The sequence below is a fragment of the Podarcis liolepis genome (genome assembly GCF_965112155.1).
Source record: "Podarcis liolepis genome assembly, chromosome: Z".
In the NCBI taxonomy this organism is placed as follows: Eukaryota; Metazoa; Chordata; class Lepidosauria; order Squamata; family Lacertidae; genus Podarcis; species Podarcis liolepis.
In genome coordinates, this window is record NC_139570.1 from 21090353 (window position 1) to 21105210 (window position 14858).

At 46.3% G+C, this 14858-nt stretch overlaps 1 protein-coding gene across 8 annotated transcripts in view; it reads right to left on the reverse strand.

Annotated features, from left to right (window-relative positions):
• Positions 1 to 14858, reverse strand: part of LOC310698004 (connector enhancer of kinase suppressor of ras 2-like) — a 314798-nt gene that overhangs the window by 45409 nt on the left and 254531 nt on the right. For all 8 annotated transcript variants that reach the window (XM_083484631.1, XM_083484632.1, XM_083484630.1 and 5 more), the window contains one exon: positions 6287 to 6335. In XM_083484631.1, the coding sequence (XP_083340757.1) occupies positions 6287 to 6335 (49 nt within the window). The remainder of the gene's footprint in view (positions 1 to 6286; positions 6336 to 14858) is intronic.

Consider the following 14858-nt stretch of genomic DNA (forward strand, 5'->3'; position numbering starts at 1 on the left):
CTCTTAGCAGCCTCCTGGCAAGCAGCAATAACATCTCACGAACACTCCCCCCCCCTTGCTCTGATTCTTCCCAACAGCATCTGGACGTGCATATTCAAGGGGCTGGATTAGATACCCAGGGTAACCACAGGGAAATGCCTCAGCAAAGCCAATCCAAAAAGCAAGGGGGAGAGATCTGGCAGAATGGTCATCTTAAACAGCTGCACTGTTTTAAACTGATGGATCCAGCTTTTTGTCGGCTTTGGGGCTTGTATCCAAAGCAGTGCTAAATCTCTTGCTCTCTTAACGCAACAATTAACCTTTACACAATGAGACTCCTCCCCTCTCCTCCTTTTACAGCCCCCTCCATTTGTTCTGAGGGTCGTCCCCCCCCCCCCACGCTCTGCAGCAGATTTGTGGAGGGTGCAGGTTGCATATGGGACGGAGAAGGGGGGGGGAAAGGTTATGTTGCACTATCATAAATCCTTGCAGTAATGGAATGAGGGTGCTGGAGGGTGCCTCATTCTTCTTGACACTCAACCGAGGCAAGCCCTACTTCGGGGTTTCTGTCCTTGGTAAAACACAAACTCTATTTTGCTGCATAAAGAGGCACCGTTGATGCTTTTAAAACATCCCACTAGTGCACAAACACACACAGTGGAGTTCCTTTCAGTTCCAGATCCCTTGTCCAGATCTCTAGAACTTAAACCTGAGGAGCAAGGGGAGAATATCTCCCATAGCTCAAGTGCACCATCTCCAGGCAAAAGCATATATGTGGACACAAAATGGCAGCACCCTTTCCCTTCAAACTCCTTTGCCGCCTCGCCAGAGAGTAAAATGTGGCTGAATGTGGGTTTGAATTGCAGCTCTTCTATTAGAAGTACAACCAGCTGAATCTACTGTGAGGGAAAATGGAGAGAGAGAGAGAGAGAGAGAGAGAGAGAGAGAGAGAGAGAGAGAGAATATTCTCCTCTCTCATAAAACCAGGACCCAGAGCCATTCAACAAAGCAGAATGGCAGGAGGTTCTGCAGAGACAAAAAGAAGCAGGCCACCACACAGTCATTGTTAAACTATGGAATTTGCTACCACATGCATACATAGGACTGCAGATATACAATTTCCCCCTCTATTTTTATCCAGGCAATATTGCATAGTAAGTGAGAAGTTCCTCAGCCAGGGCAGGAGAGAGGAGACAATGGAAGTTAAGTGCTCCTCTCTCCTTCCATGCCAAGTGGTCCTAACTGCAGAACTATGCCTTAGCCACCCCTTGGTGCTGGCCATGCTGCACTGGAGATGGATCCCATGGGTGGCATCCGCTTGAACAATGGAAATTTGATTGCACAAGTAGGACTTACATTTGCTGTACTCATCCTCTTGACCTGCTCTGTGGCCTGGCAAGCTAGGGAATGCAGCAAACTGAAGTTACCCCGGAAAGAAACAAGCTGAATTAGTGCCCTTTTGCAGCAGAAGGATCAGCAGCAGCCTAATCACTGCGAACACCTGTGCTGCAAGAGGCTGCTCTACTTAAAGGGGCCCAGCCTTCCCTAGTAGTCTCCTACTGTAACAGGGTGGGGAAGGGACAGGTCTTCCAGGGACTGTGGAATCAGTGCAACATCCTCAGGCTGGGGGGGTCACCGGTCCCACAGGGTCATTGGGGAGCAGTTTCTTGTTGACTGCCCCTGCAGTGCCTTTCCCTTTCATGTTTGGAGTCCTTGCTTCCATCACCTGACGAAGGGGACTCCTGGTCCCTGGTTATGTCCCTAGTCACAGCAAAAAAGAGTCTCCCTACTCTCCAGGAAAGATTTTAGTGGCATGTGGGGTGCAGGTTTGGAACTCTGCCACATGAACAGGTGTCTGCTCCCCCTGCATTGGACCTCACCCTGTGATTTGAGGGAAGAACTGAATGCAGTCGAGGATATGTGAGCCTCCGAGTATATGGTATAGGAGAGATGAGGTGGAGAAACTGGAGCCATACCACAAGATGCTGCCCAGACTTGGCTACAGCACTGCTTCCCTTCTACCGAGCAAACCTTTCCCCTCCACAATGAATACAATTCCCATTAGGTACATCTACTAGATCAGTGTTTCCCAACCACTGTTCCGCGGCACACTAGTGTGCCGCGAGATGTTGCCTGGTGTGCCACGGGAAAAATTAAAAAAATTCAAAGATTTTTTTTTTAAAGTCAAATTTTCGATTGGGGCGCCGTCATTAGATGACCCCTGGGGTTCCCTCCCTCCCTCCCGCTCTGCGCCTCCCTCCTCCTCCTCCAGGGAGGCCCTTCCTGGCTCTCGGCCAAGGCTTGGCAGCTGCCACTCACTCACTCGCTCGCCCACCCGTCCCTCCATCCCTGCACCCGGCCTCTCCCCCTCCGTCCCCGGCGCGGGGGCTGCCGGGATCCGTAGTCCCCTCGCCCTTGGGCTCCGCGCCCGCGCGGGGTGCGCAAACTATGTTTCCCAGCGTGGCCTGGCGGGCCGGGCGTTTTGTTTGAAGCGCTCTTCTCCCGGCCATGGAATGAGCGCAGCGGCGGCGGCCGGGCGGGCAGGGGCTCTTCCGCGCAGACCCCGCGCAGCCTGCCTGCGCCCCCGCGGAGATCGGGCGGCAGGATGGAGCCCGGGGTTCCCCGCGGAGGCGGAGCGGCGGAGGCGGAGGCTGCCCCCCAGGTAGGGCTGCGTCGGGGGTTTTTTATTTTTGCAATGCTGCATCCGCGCCGGGGGGGACGCATCGGACCGCGGGGAGACCCCTTGGCGGGCGTGCAAGGCAATGCATGCGTGCAGGCATTGCATGGAGTGCAGTGCAATGCAATGGCAACGCGGCGCCCTGCATGCATGCATGCAACTTCCACCGGCGCTCCGGACTTGGCAGGTGAGGGGGGTCCCCAGTGGGCGGCAGAGAGAGCCGGGAGGGCGAAGGGGAGCCGGGGGGGAGCAGCGCTGCTCCCCGAGCCGAGCCCGGGGGGAAACTTCGGCGTCGTTGCGCCGGGTGTTGGGAGCGGAGGCTGGCGGGGGCCCCTCACCTGCAAAACCTGGTCGCCTCTCATATATTTCGTGCATTGCATTCATCGCCCGCTTTCTCCTCCAAGGAGCTCCCGGGGGCGCGCGTGGTTCTCCCCGTGTTATCCTCGCAACAACAGCCCTGCGAGGTGGGTCAGGCGAGTGGCCCAAGGGAGCACCCAGGGATTGTCCTGGCCAGGTGGGGTGATTTGAACCCTGCTCTCTGCCCGGCCTTCGTCCTCACATTAGCCCCCACATGTGCATGACTGAGGTTTTCCCCGCTCGTCTTGGCTATGGTGTGAGTCTGTGCTGTTAATTAATGGGGTTCTGCCTTCGGAGAAGATGAGCCAGCCCTCAAGGAGGTGATTATGTAATTTGCTAGCAATTCATGTTCCTCCCGGCATGACGCTGCGCGCTGACGTCACGGGGCTGTAATGGTGGTGTGCCTCGAGATTTTTTTCATGAAACAAGTGTGCCTTTGCCCAAAAAAGGTTGGGAAACACTGTACTAGATACAGCTTGGGGCGTTTCCTCTCAAAAGGGATTGTGCAGATCTGGAGAGGATATGGAAAAGGGAGACCGGGACAATCAGGAGATGGGGGTGGAGCACCCATGCAAATAAATCTTAGGTTAGGGTAGGGTTTCCCAAACTTGGGTTGCCAGCTGTTGTTGGACTACAACCCCCATCATCCCCAACTACTGGTCCTGCTATCTAGGGATGGTGGGATTTGTAGTCCAACAACAGCTAGAGACCCAAGTTTGGGAAGTTCTGGGTTAGGGAACTTTGTATGGGGGTGGGTGGGAAACATGGATTACTAGGAAGAAACAGAAATTTGAAGAATCGTGAATGGTGCAGTGATAGGAACAGGCAGAAATATATTTTTTTTCTGATTCCTGATGCTCGAACTCAGACTAACCTACTGTTGGCAGTAGATTGGGGGAGACGGGGAGCAAGAGGGAGCATGCAGCTCACAATTAACCAGAAAAAGAAACACATTCCTTCTTACAGCAAACTCAGGTTGTAGGTGTCATCAGGATTTTAACCAACATGGGGCCATTGAGAAACAAGTGGTGGTGGGGAATACTAGTACAGTCATACCTCGGGTTGCAGTAGCTTCGGGATGAATATTTTCGGTTTGCGCTCCGTGGCGACCCAGAAGTAATGGAGCACATTACTTCCGGGTTTCGCCGCTCATGCATATGCTCAAAATGACCTCACGCGCATGCGCGGAAGCGGCAAAATGTGACCCGCACATGGGCAAACGCGTCTTACGTTTATTTCAGGATGCGAATGGGGCTCCGGTACGGATCCTGTTCGTATCCAGATGTACCACTATATAGTTGAATGAACTCTGAGGTTTGTAGAAGTTCAAAAAATATTTGGAAGAACCCCCCCCCCAAACATATACCCATGCTGGTGTGGACTAAGTGTTCTCGGTACCTAGGGCTACTTGTGAAGCAAGGCACTCCACAGGATTGAATCTTCTGCTCAACAGCTGATGAGTGAAGGGTTCTCCTTCCCTTTGCACTCCCTGTGGTGGAACATGCTGTAACTGCTTGCTTCTCCATCCCACCTGCTGCCTGCTCCAGATTGCTCTGGGAAGCCTGACCCAACCCACAGCAACCCAGGGCTGCTCCACTTGGCTTCTGCCAAGCCTGGACCCTCTCAAATTGGCCTGATTCAGTTTGGGATTGGGAGTGAATCCAGTGCACAGCCATATTGGTGGCTTCAGAATGTAGAATGACAGTTGGAAAAGAAAAGAAAAAAACAGGGGGGGAAACACAGAATTGGGCAGAGTGTGGAATGTGCAGCTCAGAGGGAATGGGTGGCCAGATCTCTGAACAGGAGCTTTTATTTTAGGAGGGAGGACACACTGCACCCATTCTGATGCATGCCACATCTATTAAGGTGTGCCAGCAGAATGGAGCTTCCATGTTCAGAAGCAGTTAGCATCCATCTATCTCAATAGACAATGCACCTCTGGGGGTGAAGTCAAACCACTGCGCTAACAGCACTGAAGTGACCTCCTTGGGGCGCAATCCTGGACAGTGTGTATGAAGGTCCTAGCCTGCCCAGATAACAAGACCCCTCCCCTCGGCCTCACTGATGTGGTCCAAAGGAAAGGAAACCAATACATCTGGCACCAGTTTGGCTGCAGGAGTTGCCCAAAGGAGGCATACAAGGTGCCATCCAACTGTCTTAGGGACTCCACTCTATATTTGCTTAGGGTTTACTCCGTAACCTCTTCTTCTCCCAGAGATGTCCTATAAGGCAGCAGAGGTTTAAGATCAGAGTTTACCTGCTCCTACAAAGGTTACCTTCCCAGGCTGACGATCCACATCTGCCCCTCACTTCTCTCTATGGCATGTGCCTTCGTGACCGTTGAACCCACAATTGGTCTTGTCCGCTCAATCTGCCAGAGCCTGTCTTCACGTGCAGGGAAATTCCCAAAATCACCGAGAGTTTGAGACCCAGCTGCTACCCTTACCTGGTTTAGACAGCCTGTTGAAGCAGTTTCCTGGGGTGTGGCTGCTGTGGCACACTGACAACATCCAGGAGCCACAGCTGAGAGCTGAGTGCACACTGGGGACCAAAGGTGGACCAACTACCTCAGAAGGAACACGTGTCCCCCACCAGAGGTACCACCCCTAATTCCCCACACACCCCTCAGAAGCAGTATTCAGAAGCAGAATATCTCTGATTAACAGATAATGGGGACAAACAAAAAGGGAGCTGCTATACCCATGGGCTTGTATCCAATGCATCACTAAGTAACTTGTTCAATTACAAAATGATTTATGCCTGCACAACCAGAATTTTGCCCCTCTCCACACTGCAGCAGGCCACCTAAATCTGTTCTGGGTTTCCCCCAAGCCTCCTGGAGCAGATATGAGGAGGGTGCAGGGTGTGGGTGGAGAAGAAGGGGGAAAATTGAATTGCACAAGGGCAAATTATCATGCTAATGGAACAAGTGCATTGGATACTGCCCATTCTGCCCATTCTTCAAAAGTTTTCGCTGTTGGGAACAAAAAGCTTCGCTTGATTGCTCTCTGGTGCAAGTAATCCAGCTAAGCATTTCTTATATACTCAAGGAATGGCATGGCTTACAAATCCATCATTTCAGAAGTACATTGCAGGGTGATAAGCTGGGGGGAAAAACTACATTAGCCTTTACTTGAAAAACAACACACATAACACTGGATTGTCAGATGTGCCCACCAGCATAGACACAAATTTAGAGACAACTCTATATTATCAACACATAGCAATGAATGATTTCTCTTAGGATAGGACAGTCATTTAGCAAGGAATTACCTTCCTCATGGATGTGCCTCCTTGTCGCTCAGTGGCAGAACTCACATACCTGCAGAGAGATTGAGGGGAAAGGAAGAGTCTATAACTTCAGACAAATACAATCTGAATGAATAATAAATATGGTTTATTTGCTCAGTGACTGCCTGATTTACTTGCCTGCCTGAGCATGGGGCTTATTCACCTAGCACGTCTCTCTTACACACAGACGTTGATCCGAAGACGGATCAATGAATAAGTAGGTAGTTCTTAGACCTGCTCAGTAAGAGCCACACAAACAACGGCTCCCCCAAATCAAAGAAGAACAGGGTCATTCAAAGTCTTCTGAGCTATTTAATACAACATGCGTTGATTTGGTCTGTAAAGAAGATTGCGAAATCAGGGAAAAGTCTGCTCAAAATGCTAGCTTTAAGAAAAGCTTGGCGGAGAGGGAGATCAGCCTAAGAAAATGTAACTGGTTCATGGGAAAGCATCTGCTTTAGCAATCCTCAAAGCTGATTAGCTGATCTCTATTAATGCTAGCATTAGGGGCTGGGGGTTGGGAATGAGAAGGTGGAAAACAAGTGTCTCCAGAAAGAATTGAAGCCAATCTGACATAGGTAGGAACATGGAAAGCTGCATTGGTACTGAATCAGACCCACTGGTCTATCTAACTCAGCACTCTCTACTCTGACAGGTTTCCAAGTCCAGCCTGGAGATGCTACAGTTTGAACCTTGGAACCTCTAGGTGTAAATAATATGCTCTACCAATGAACTATGGCTCTTCTGTAGGAATTAGAAGTGTCATAGTTCAGTGATACAGCATCGGCCTTTATGCAAAGTTTCAGACCCTGGCATTTTCACAGGGGGATAGTAATGTCCTCCACCTGAAACCTTGGATGACCTCTGCAAGCCACCACAGATCAGGTGTGGGGAACCTTTGGCCCTCTTGATGTTGCTGAACTACAACTCTCATCAGTCCCATCAAGCACAGCCAATTGCCAGGGTTGATGAGAATTGCAGTTCAGTAACATCTGGAGAGCCAAAGTTTTCCCATACTTGTCATGGTCAATACAGAGCTAGATGAACCAAAGGCCTGACTCAGCCTAAGGCAGCTTTCCATTGAGTAAATTTCTTCAACTCCCTCTTGTATTGCACCATGAGTTTGCTTCCTCTTAAGCCTCTGTCCCACTCCTGAATTCCAGTTTCACTAGTATTCCTGAAGTTAATTCCACAATCAGAGTGTGGTCAGTTTGTTGTGGCTTTCAGTTCTTTTGCATGTATATGTTAGTAAAACCCTACAAGAAAGCAATCCTAATGCAATCCTATATATAATTGCTTCACAATTCTTTTTGGTGTGGTGTTTTACTTCATGTGCAGTATGTACTCCTACCAAACTAATTTTGACAGAACTATACATATATATGATGGCACAGATTGCCCTTTTGCAGGGTTTTACCGTGATGCACACATGAGGAACACATAGAGTGTGGGAAATTGTTCTATATAAGAGCCAGAAATTAAAAACAAAAACAAGCCAGATTACTGGAGGATTCCTAAAGCATTGGTTCTATTTTGGAAAGGAGACTAGTCAGTTTGGAACTCCAAAATCCACAGGGAGTTTTGGATGTGGAGAATTTTGCAAGCATCCCAACACAGTTCTACTGTGAACCTAAGCAGATTTGACCAGGTAAACCTGAATTGGAGACAGGGAAAGGCAATTCTGACAATTTTGGTTTCCTTCAGTTTTGCGTTTTTCCATTCTTAAATTCAGTTCGCCACATTTCCAGTTTAGTTCATATTTTTCTTCAGCATATTAGTGTCCATTTTTCCTAATAAGCACATATTTGTATGCATTTTCCCCAATGAACACATTTTTGCAAAGCAATATTCCCTAATATATGCATGCTTTTCAGTATACTTGTTGGCTGGAGATCTACATTACAAGATTCAGAGACGGCTGTGTTTCGGTCCACATATTGTTTTGTAATGTGTGAATTAGGTATGTTCGCCTTTAAATGTAAACATTTCTATTTTCTCATCCATCCTAGTGGGAGGCCCCATGCAGCCACATTTGCAGACCTTTCTAAACAAGAAGATATACAGGGAAATAAGTGAAACAAACATACAGATAAATCCTCCAACATGGCTTGGCTCTCTCCTTTTCATTCTAGCAAATTCTCTCTGTCTGAGTCTCTGGCTATTTATAGCAGAATCCTTCCTAATATGAGCATCTTGCGCCTTTCTGCCCCTCAAGTAATTAAGAGTTCAGTTATAATAAATATCTGCAAATTGACGCTTGTCCAAGGGAAAGCTATTACTGAAGTTGCAACACCAATGGTGTTGAAATAGATGGCTTTTCATGCTTCCCAAAATGAAAGTCTCTAAGTTGGTCCCTCTTAAACATTTCAGATCATTTGTATTCTCGAGGCTAATTCAGTGTAATGCAAAAATGGCAAGCTTGTTTCTAAAGGCTTTATCTGTACTGCAAACATTGGAATGGAACTCTGGACAGAATGCCCTCCGAGACAGAGACAGATTTAGGGCAACACAAGTGGTTCCCCCACACAGGGTGCAGAGGCCAAGGGGATTCCTTTCTGCCTCCTTCCCAAAGCCTAGTGAGGGCTCTGGCAGAGTCCTCCAGCCTTCTTCCCAAACCCTAGTTAGTACTTGCCTAGTTTTGGGACAAGGGGCTTTAGGGCTATGCCAGAGCCTGGTGCCTGCTTCCCAAAGCCTGGTGTCTTCCTTACCTAGCTTTGGGAAGGTGCCACATGGGCTAGCGGGCAGGGGTCGTCATATTTTGGCCTCTTGCAGGGCGCCATATTACCAAGGTGTGCCACTAATGAAGGGAGAGTATTAGGTGGAAGAAATGCCACATCCCACTATGTAGGGGTGGGGATTAGATTCAGTTCAGTCTAAAGGCAAATCTACATAATTCACACTTTCCAATACAAAGTCCAAACCAAAATACAAGCATCCCTTGAAATTCATACATTTTTGAATTTTGGAATGCAGTTCTCCAGCCATTCAATATATACAAAAATGCACGTTGCCTGGGTAAAGTGTGCATTAAAATGCAAATGTTAGTGACATACAAAAATACACTAGTGAAAACCGCTGTGGAAAAATAGGGATATTAGGTAAAATTGCTTTGCAAATATATAAATAATAGGCAGAACATCACTGTACACTTTGTTATTGAAGTTGCAGAACAGCATTCAAGCATGTACATTAGAAGAAATTTGCACTAAAATGCTGATAAATTTTCACGAGGACTTAAAAGAAAAAAGAATTTGCAAAGTAGTTGAAATGTGGAGAAGTGAACAATCTTCTGGAATTTTGTTTAAGAAATCAAAGATTACATGCACAAGCTTTGGGCTGAATGATCCTATTTCAAACTGCCCATAAGGTTGCTAAAAGTTTTTGTACAATCCTGCCAGGGTGTTTTCTCTCCCTTGTTTCTGGAACCGCTGATCTGACCCATCTGGAATCTGTCAGTTTCAATGCTCAACCTCATTTTTTACAATCAGCACACAGCTGCCCTTCTGACTGGACAAAAGCCTGCTGAGGCAAAGGTTTACTGCATGTCACGAAACTGGAATAACATGAATCTTTTCTTTTTCTTTTTTTTGTGGGGAGCAGGATTTTTTTTCTCTCTCTCTCTGCAAACTTCCAAGTAAAGAAATGGGTATGCTTGGCTAACAGACTGCTGAAAGGCCTAATCATTTGGAAAATGAGAATGTATCCATGAACAGTTTCGAACACAGTGTTTTTCCCTACTCGGAGAGCACATCCATGCAGGAAGTGTAAGCCTCGAATAAAACAAAGAGATCATACAGGTAGACACAACAAAACACATGCTTCTGCAAAAAAATATGGTGGAAACATTTTGTTCATTTTGTAATGCGTGTGTACAAAACACCAGTGATCTTTTTTTGGATTCATAAAACCATCACTCGAATTGTCACATGCATGATGATTTGCATGTGGCATTCATACACTTTAACCCCCATCTAGGCAGAACAGGTCAGATGGTCCTGAGAGCCTCTAGCAAATAAATATGTGAATACTGAAGATATTAATATTGTGCATATGGAAGCAAATCGGATGAATAAAAATGGACTCTTCTTTGAAATAATTTTTTCCCAGTTCAGTCATATGCTTCACAAGTTTTACTGCAGAACTTAACTTCAAAACAACTTGAAACAAACAAATTTACATTCAGATAGATGCATAATTTGTGTACTTGTCCAGGTATAAGGCACTTTACAAAACATATTGCATCCGGAGCTAAAAACCAAAGCTCTGTCTCTTATCCATTCCAGCTTCCTGAAGAGAGATTAGTATTTCCATTCCCTTCAGTAGCTTGAGAACGAAGATCCATTCCACCCAAGATGGAAACCCACAGATTAGCATATGCATAGACTTGTAATACAATCCTTTTTGTGTGATTCTGAGCTCATCCCCTTGTGAGTGAGGCACAGAGATACAGCCCCCCTTAATGATTAATGTTAGGTTCTCTCTTCAGCTCTTCTTTAGCTTCAGTGGAAATTCCCATGCTGTGCTTCACAGTATACGTATAGACACTTTGGAGTTATTTCCCATTTCAATGTACATTAAACAATTATACTTAACAATTGACATATATGTTCCTCGCCTTCCAAGATCTTGCCTTTCTGAAATTACCTGGATTTGTTTTTGAAGCAGGATCACAACGCATTAGAAATTGGATACTGGTCCTCTGGGAATGCTTATGTCTCTTGTGGGTGTAAAGAATCAGAGTTTCCAATCCTAGACTCTCGTGCTGGAGCCCAGAAATCTTATTACCTACATGAGGGCTGTAGGCCCCTCCAGTCCCCTCTGTCTGGCCTTTGGGACTTTCCCCAGAGCACACCTCTCTCTGGGCCTGCTTTGCACCCTACTTGAGTGTTCTTGCCTGGCAAGAGCATGTCACTTGAACTCTGATCATGCTTCCTGCTTATCTGGATGTTATTCTGAGTGTGTGTAGAAACAGACCTAGTGTACAAAGGTAAAATCAACATTTGTGCCGTGCCTCTTCTGGCCTCACTTTCTGCTGGCATTGGGCCCTCAGAAGGTAGCCTAGAAAGGAATGTGGCCATTTGGCTGAAAATGGCCCCCAGCCTACTCCATGGCAGCCAGAGGAATGGAGAGCCTGATCTTTGTTGTGTTACAGCACCATCACCGCAGGTGCCTCGGTTTAGTGGTGCTGCATCTTCTAGGAAGGTGAAAGGTTCCCCATCTCTGTGCTAGGTCAAGGAATGGTTGCATAAGACCAAGACATTGCCATGGTGGTTAGTGGGGAGGCTTTTCAGAGTTCAGAACTGGAGCATCCTGGGATGGGCTCACAGCATCTGACCTGAACTTTGGATCATGTGATGGAGCCTGGACATTCTTAGGTTCCCCGACATCCACATATTCCACTGGAGCAACAGAAGCTGCTTTGAAATCATGGATCAAATCTGCAAAGCAGGTGGCTTCTGGCCTGTGGTTTGATTAAAGGGACACAACTGCAGTCATGTGCATTCCCAGGCTGCCTGAGATTTCTCTTTCCTTTGCCTGCCTTTTTGGTGTTAACAGCAGTGGGAAGCAAAAGTGCTAGCTTGCTGCTAATTTGGCTACAGCCAGCATTCTTTAAGGGTCAGCAGCCTGAGGGGCTGGTGGAGGGGACCCAGCTGTGACTGAGAAACTTCTTTTGCCTCCTTTCTACTTCCTGCAGCTTTTGGACTGGAGGGCTGCTGAGCAGAAATAGCAATGACTCAGTACATTTCTGGTCAAACAGAGAGGATGAATGCATTTTGCTGGGTTTTTTCTCTGAAGGGTTTTTTTTTAAAAAAGCAGGATAGAAAGCTTGTCATATGATGACAATTAAAAATACTACTACTGAAGCTGCAGTTCTGTTCACTGTTACTTGGGAGTAAGTCTCACTGAACTCAATGACATTTACATCTGAGCAGGGATGGGGAACTCTTACATTTGTTTTGGTTTCTCTTGTTTCAGTTCTCCTCATTTCCACATCAGTTTGTGACTGATGTCCTTTTGAAAGCTCATCAGCATTTTACTGCAAATTTCTCCTAAAATGCACATTTTCCATAATATACTTTTGCAAGCCAATTTTTCCTAATATAATGCAGTACACATTACTTGGCTGGAGAACTGCATGGCAGGATTCAGAGAAGGGCAAATTTCAGGAGATGGTTCTATTTAGGTTTGCGTATTATTTCAGAAAAGTGTGAATTAAGTAGGTTTGCCTTAAAATGTGAGCTGAATGCCTTTCCCATCTCTGCATTCATTGGATTGCTCCGTGGTTAGATTGTTTTATTGTAATCCTATAAACTGGAGCAGACATTATGTTTTCTGCAGTGATACCACTGGGAATGGCCTCCTCACGACAATGACCTATATCTCGGTCATGACATCTACATGTTCCTCCTATGAGGATCAGCACCATTCCCTTTGGCTAGTGGGAAGGGGAACATCAATCTAGCCAGCCAGTTCTAGTTGTCAAGGCCAACTCAGTACATTTTTCTGCATGAGGCAGAACAGCTAAAAGCAACAACATCTGCCCCCCTCCACCCCACCAGACGCACAGTGTACATGGCTGGCCAAGTTATTTAGCACCTGAGGCAGAAAGCGCCACAAATGCCTCTGCCTGGAAGCAAGGATACAAAAATAAATAAATACATTAAATAGCGACCAAATATGTGACCCCAAACCAGCTGCCTCAGACGTCCATTCATTCTGCTTAATAATAGAGCCAGCCAGGGTTTGTTGGTAGGACATTGGGTCCTACATCTGAGCACTAGGACTGCAATCTTCTTTCCTCACCTTGATGGGTCCATTTGTGGAATGACTTCCCTTCTGATGGTGCATCTCACAACATCAATGTGTGCTTTTCAATTATCACTCAAGAAGCATCACGTTACCCACATCTATGGCTACCACTTACATCACTGTTCTGTATTGCCTTTTTCTTAAATTTTGTTCTTGCTTTGCTTCATGGTTTTACTGTATGATTTTAATGATCATTTGAACCCCTTTTAATTGAATATATATATATATATATATATATATATATATATATATATATATATATCCCTTGGGACCATTTGATGGGATATAAGTACAAATAATAAGTAAATAAATGCAAGAAAAGCTACAGTAATCAAGGGCAGGTTTCAATATCTGGTCAAATGAGGAATGATCTTAACAACAACTCTTGGGAGGCATAGGCAAGTTGTGTGCTGGCTGAACGAGCTTCCCAATGCATGCTTATAACGAAATCTTAATAAAGCTCTGATTGCCATGCTAAAAACGAACAGCAAGTGCTTCTTGTTCATTTGAACAACCACACAGTGGCAATCCACCAAACGCACACACGGGTCCTGTAAATAAATGTATTAAGCTGACAATAAGGACAAGCATTTACGTAATCACAGCGCCAGTATTTCTTCAGTTCACCCAATGTTAATTAGAGTGAAAAGGATTTTTTTTTAAATAATAAAAAAGTTGTTTCATTTAAACAACACAGCGGGGCCCCTCAAGACGTGTGCATAATCCAAGACAGAGATTGTTTTGTCTCTCTGCCTCTTCAGCAAGGTAATTTACATTTCCTATTAAATAAATAAAACGAGATGAAGAGAAAGTTAGGAACAAATGCACTGGAGTCTTCTGACAACACTCAAGAAGAGGCAGTGCAAGAGTGGGGCACATGGCATGACGCTCACAGGGACTGTCCTGGAATCAGCCTCTGCATAAGAAAAACCCTCCTGGATCAGGCCCATGGCCCATCTAGTCCAGCATCCTGTTCTTGCAGTGGCCAACTTAGATGCTTGTGGGAAACCTGTAGGCTGGACATAAGCACCAACATGCGATTCCCAGTGACTAGTAGTCAGAAGTGGGTATTCTTATCAAAACTGTCCGAGGACCCCCTGATCTGGGGCCTGTTCTTGCACTTTGGGATGGCCCTGATCCAGATCCGACACTGTATTGATCCAGAGGACCAGCCCTAATGTTTAAATGTGTAGTTGACAGAGGGAAGGGAAAGAAGGAGTAGCTGCAGGTGAACAGAGTTGTGTTGCTTACCTGATTTCTCAACACCACATGCCCCGAGGCTGGATTACTGCAATGTGCTGTATGTGGGGCTGCCTGTGGGCCCACTTCAGAAGCTCCTGCTGGAGCAGAATGCAGAAGCCAGATTGCTGATGGTGGCATCTAGCCAACAACAACAGCAGCACTATTCTGCATTGGCTGCCCATCTACAACCAGGTTCAAGGCCCTTGTATTAATTTTAAAATTCCCGAACAATTTAGATCCAGGGTACCCCAGGGACTACCTGAACCCTTATATCCCAGCTTGATCAATGATATCATCTGTAAGAATGTAGCTGGAAATTCCCCAAATTGGTGACAACAAAAAACTGAGCTTGCAGTGCCAATGGCCCAGTATTATAGAATACTCTGCCAGTAGAGATTTAGTGGGCACTTTCTATGCCAACTTTTAAATGCCTGCTGATAACTTCTATTCTGCCAGGCCTATGCAGGCATCTTTCTATAACAGCTGATTTCTGATTTTAACT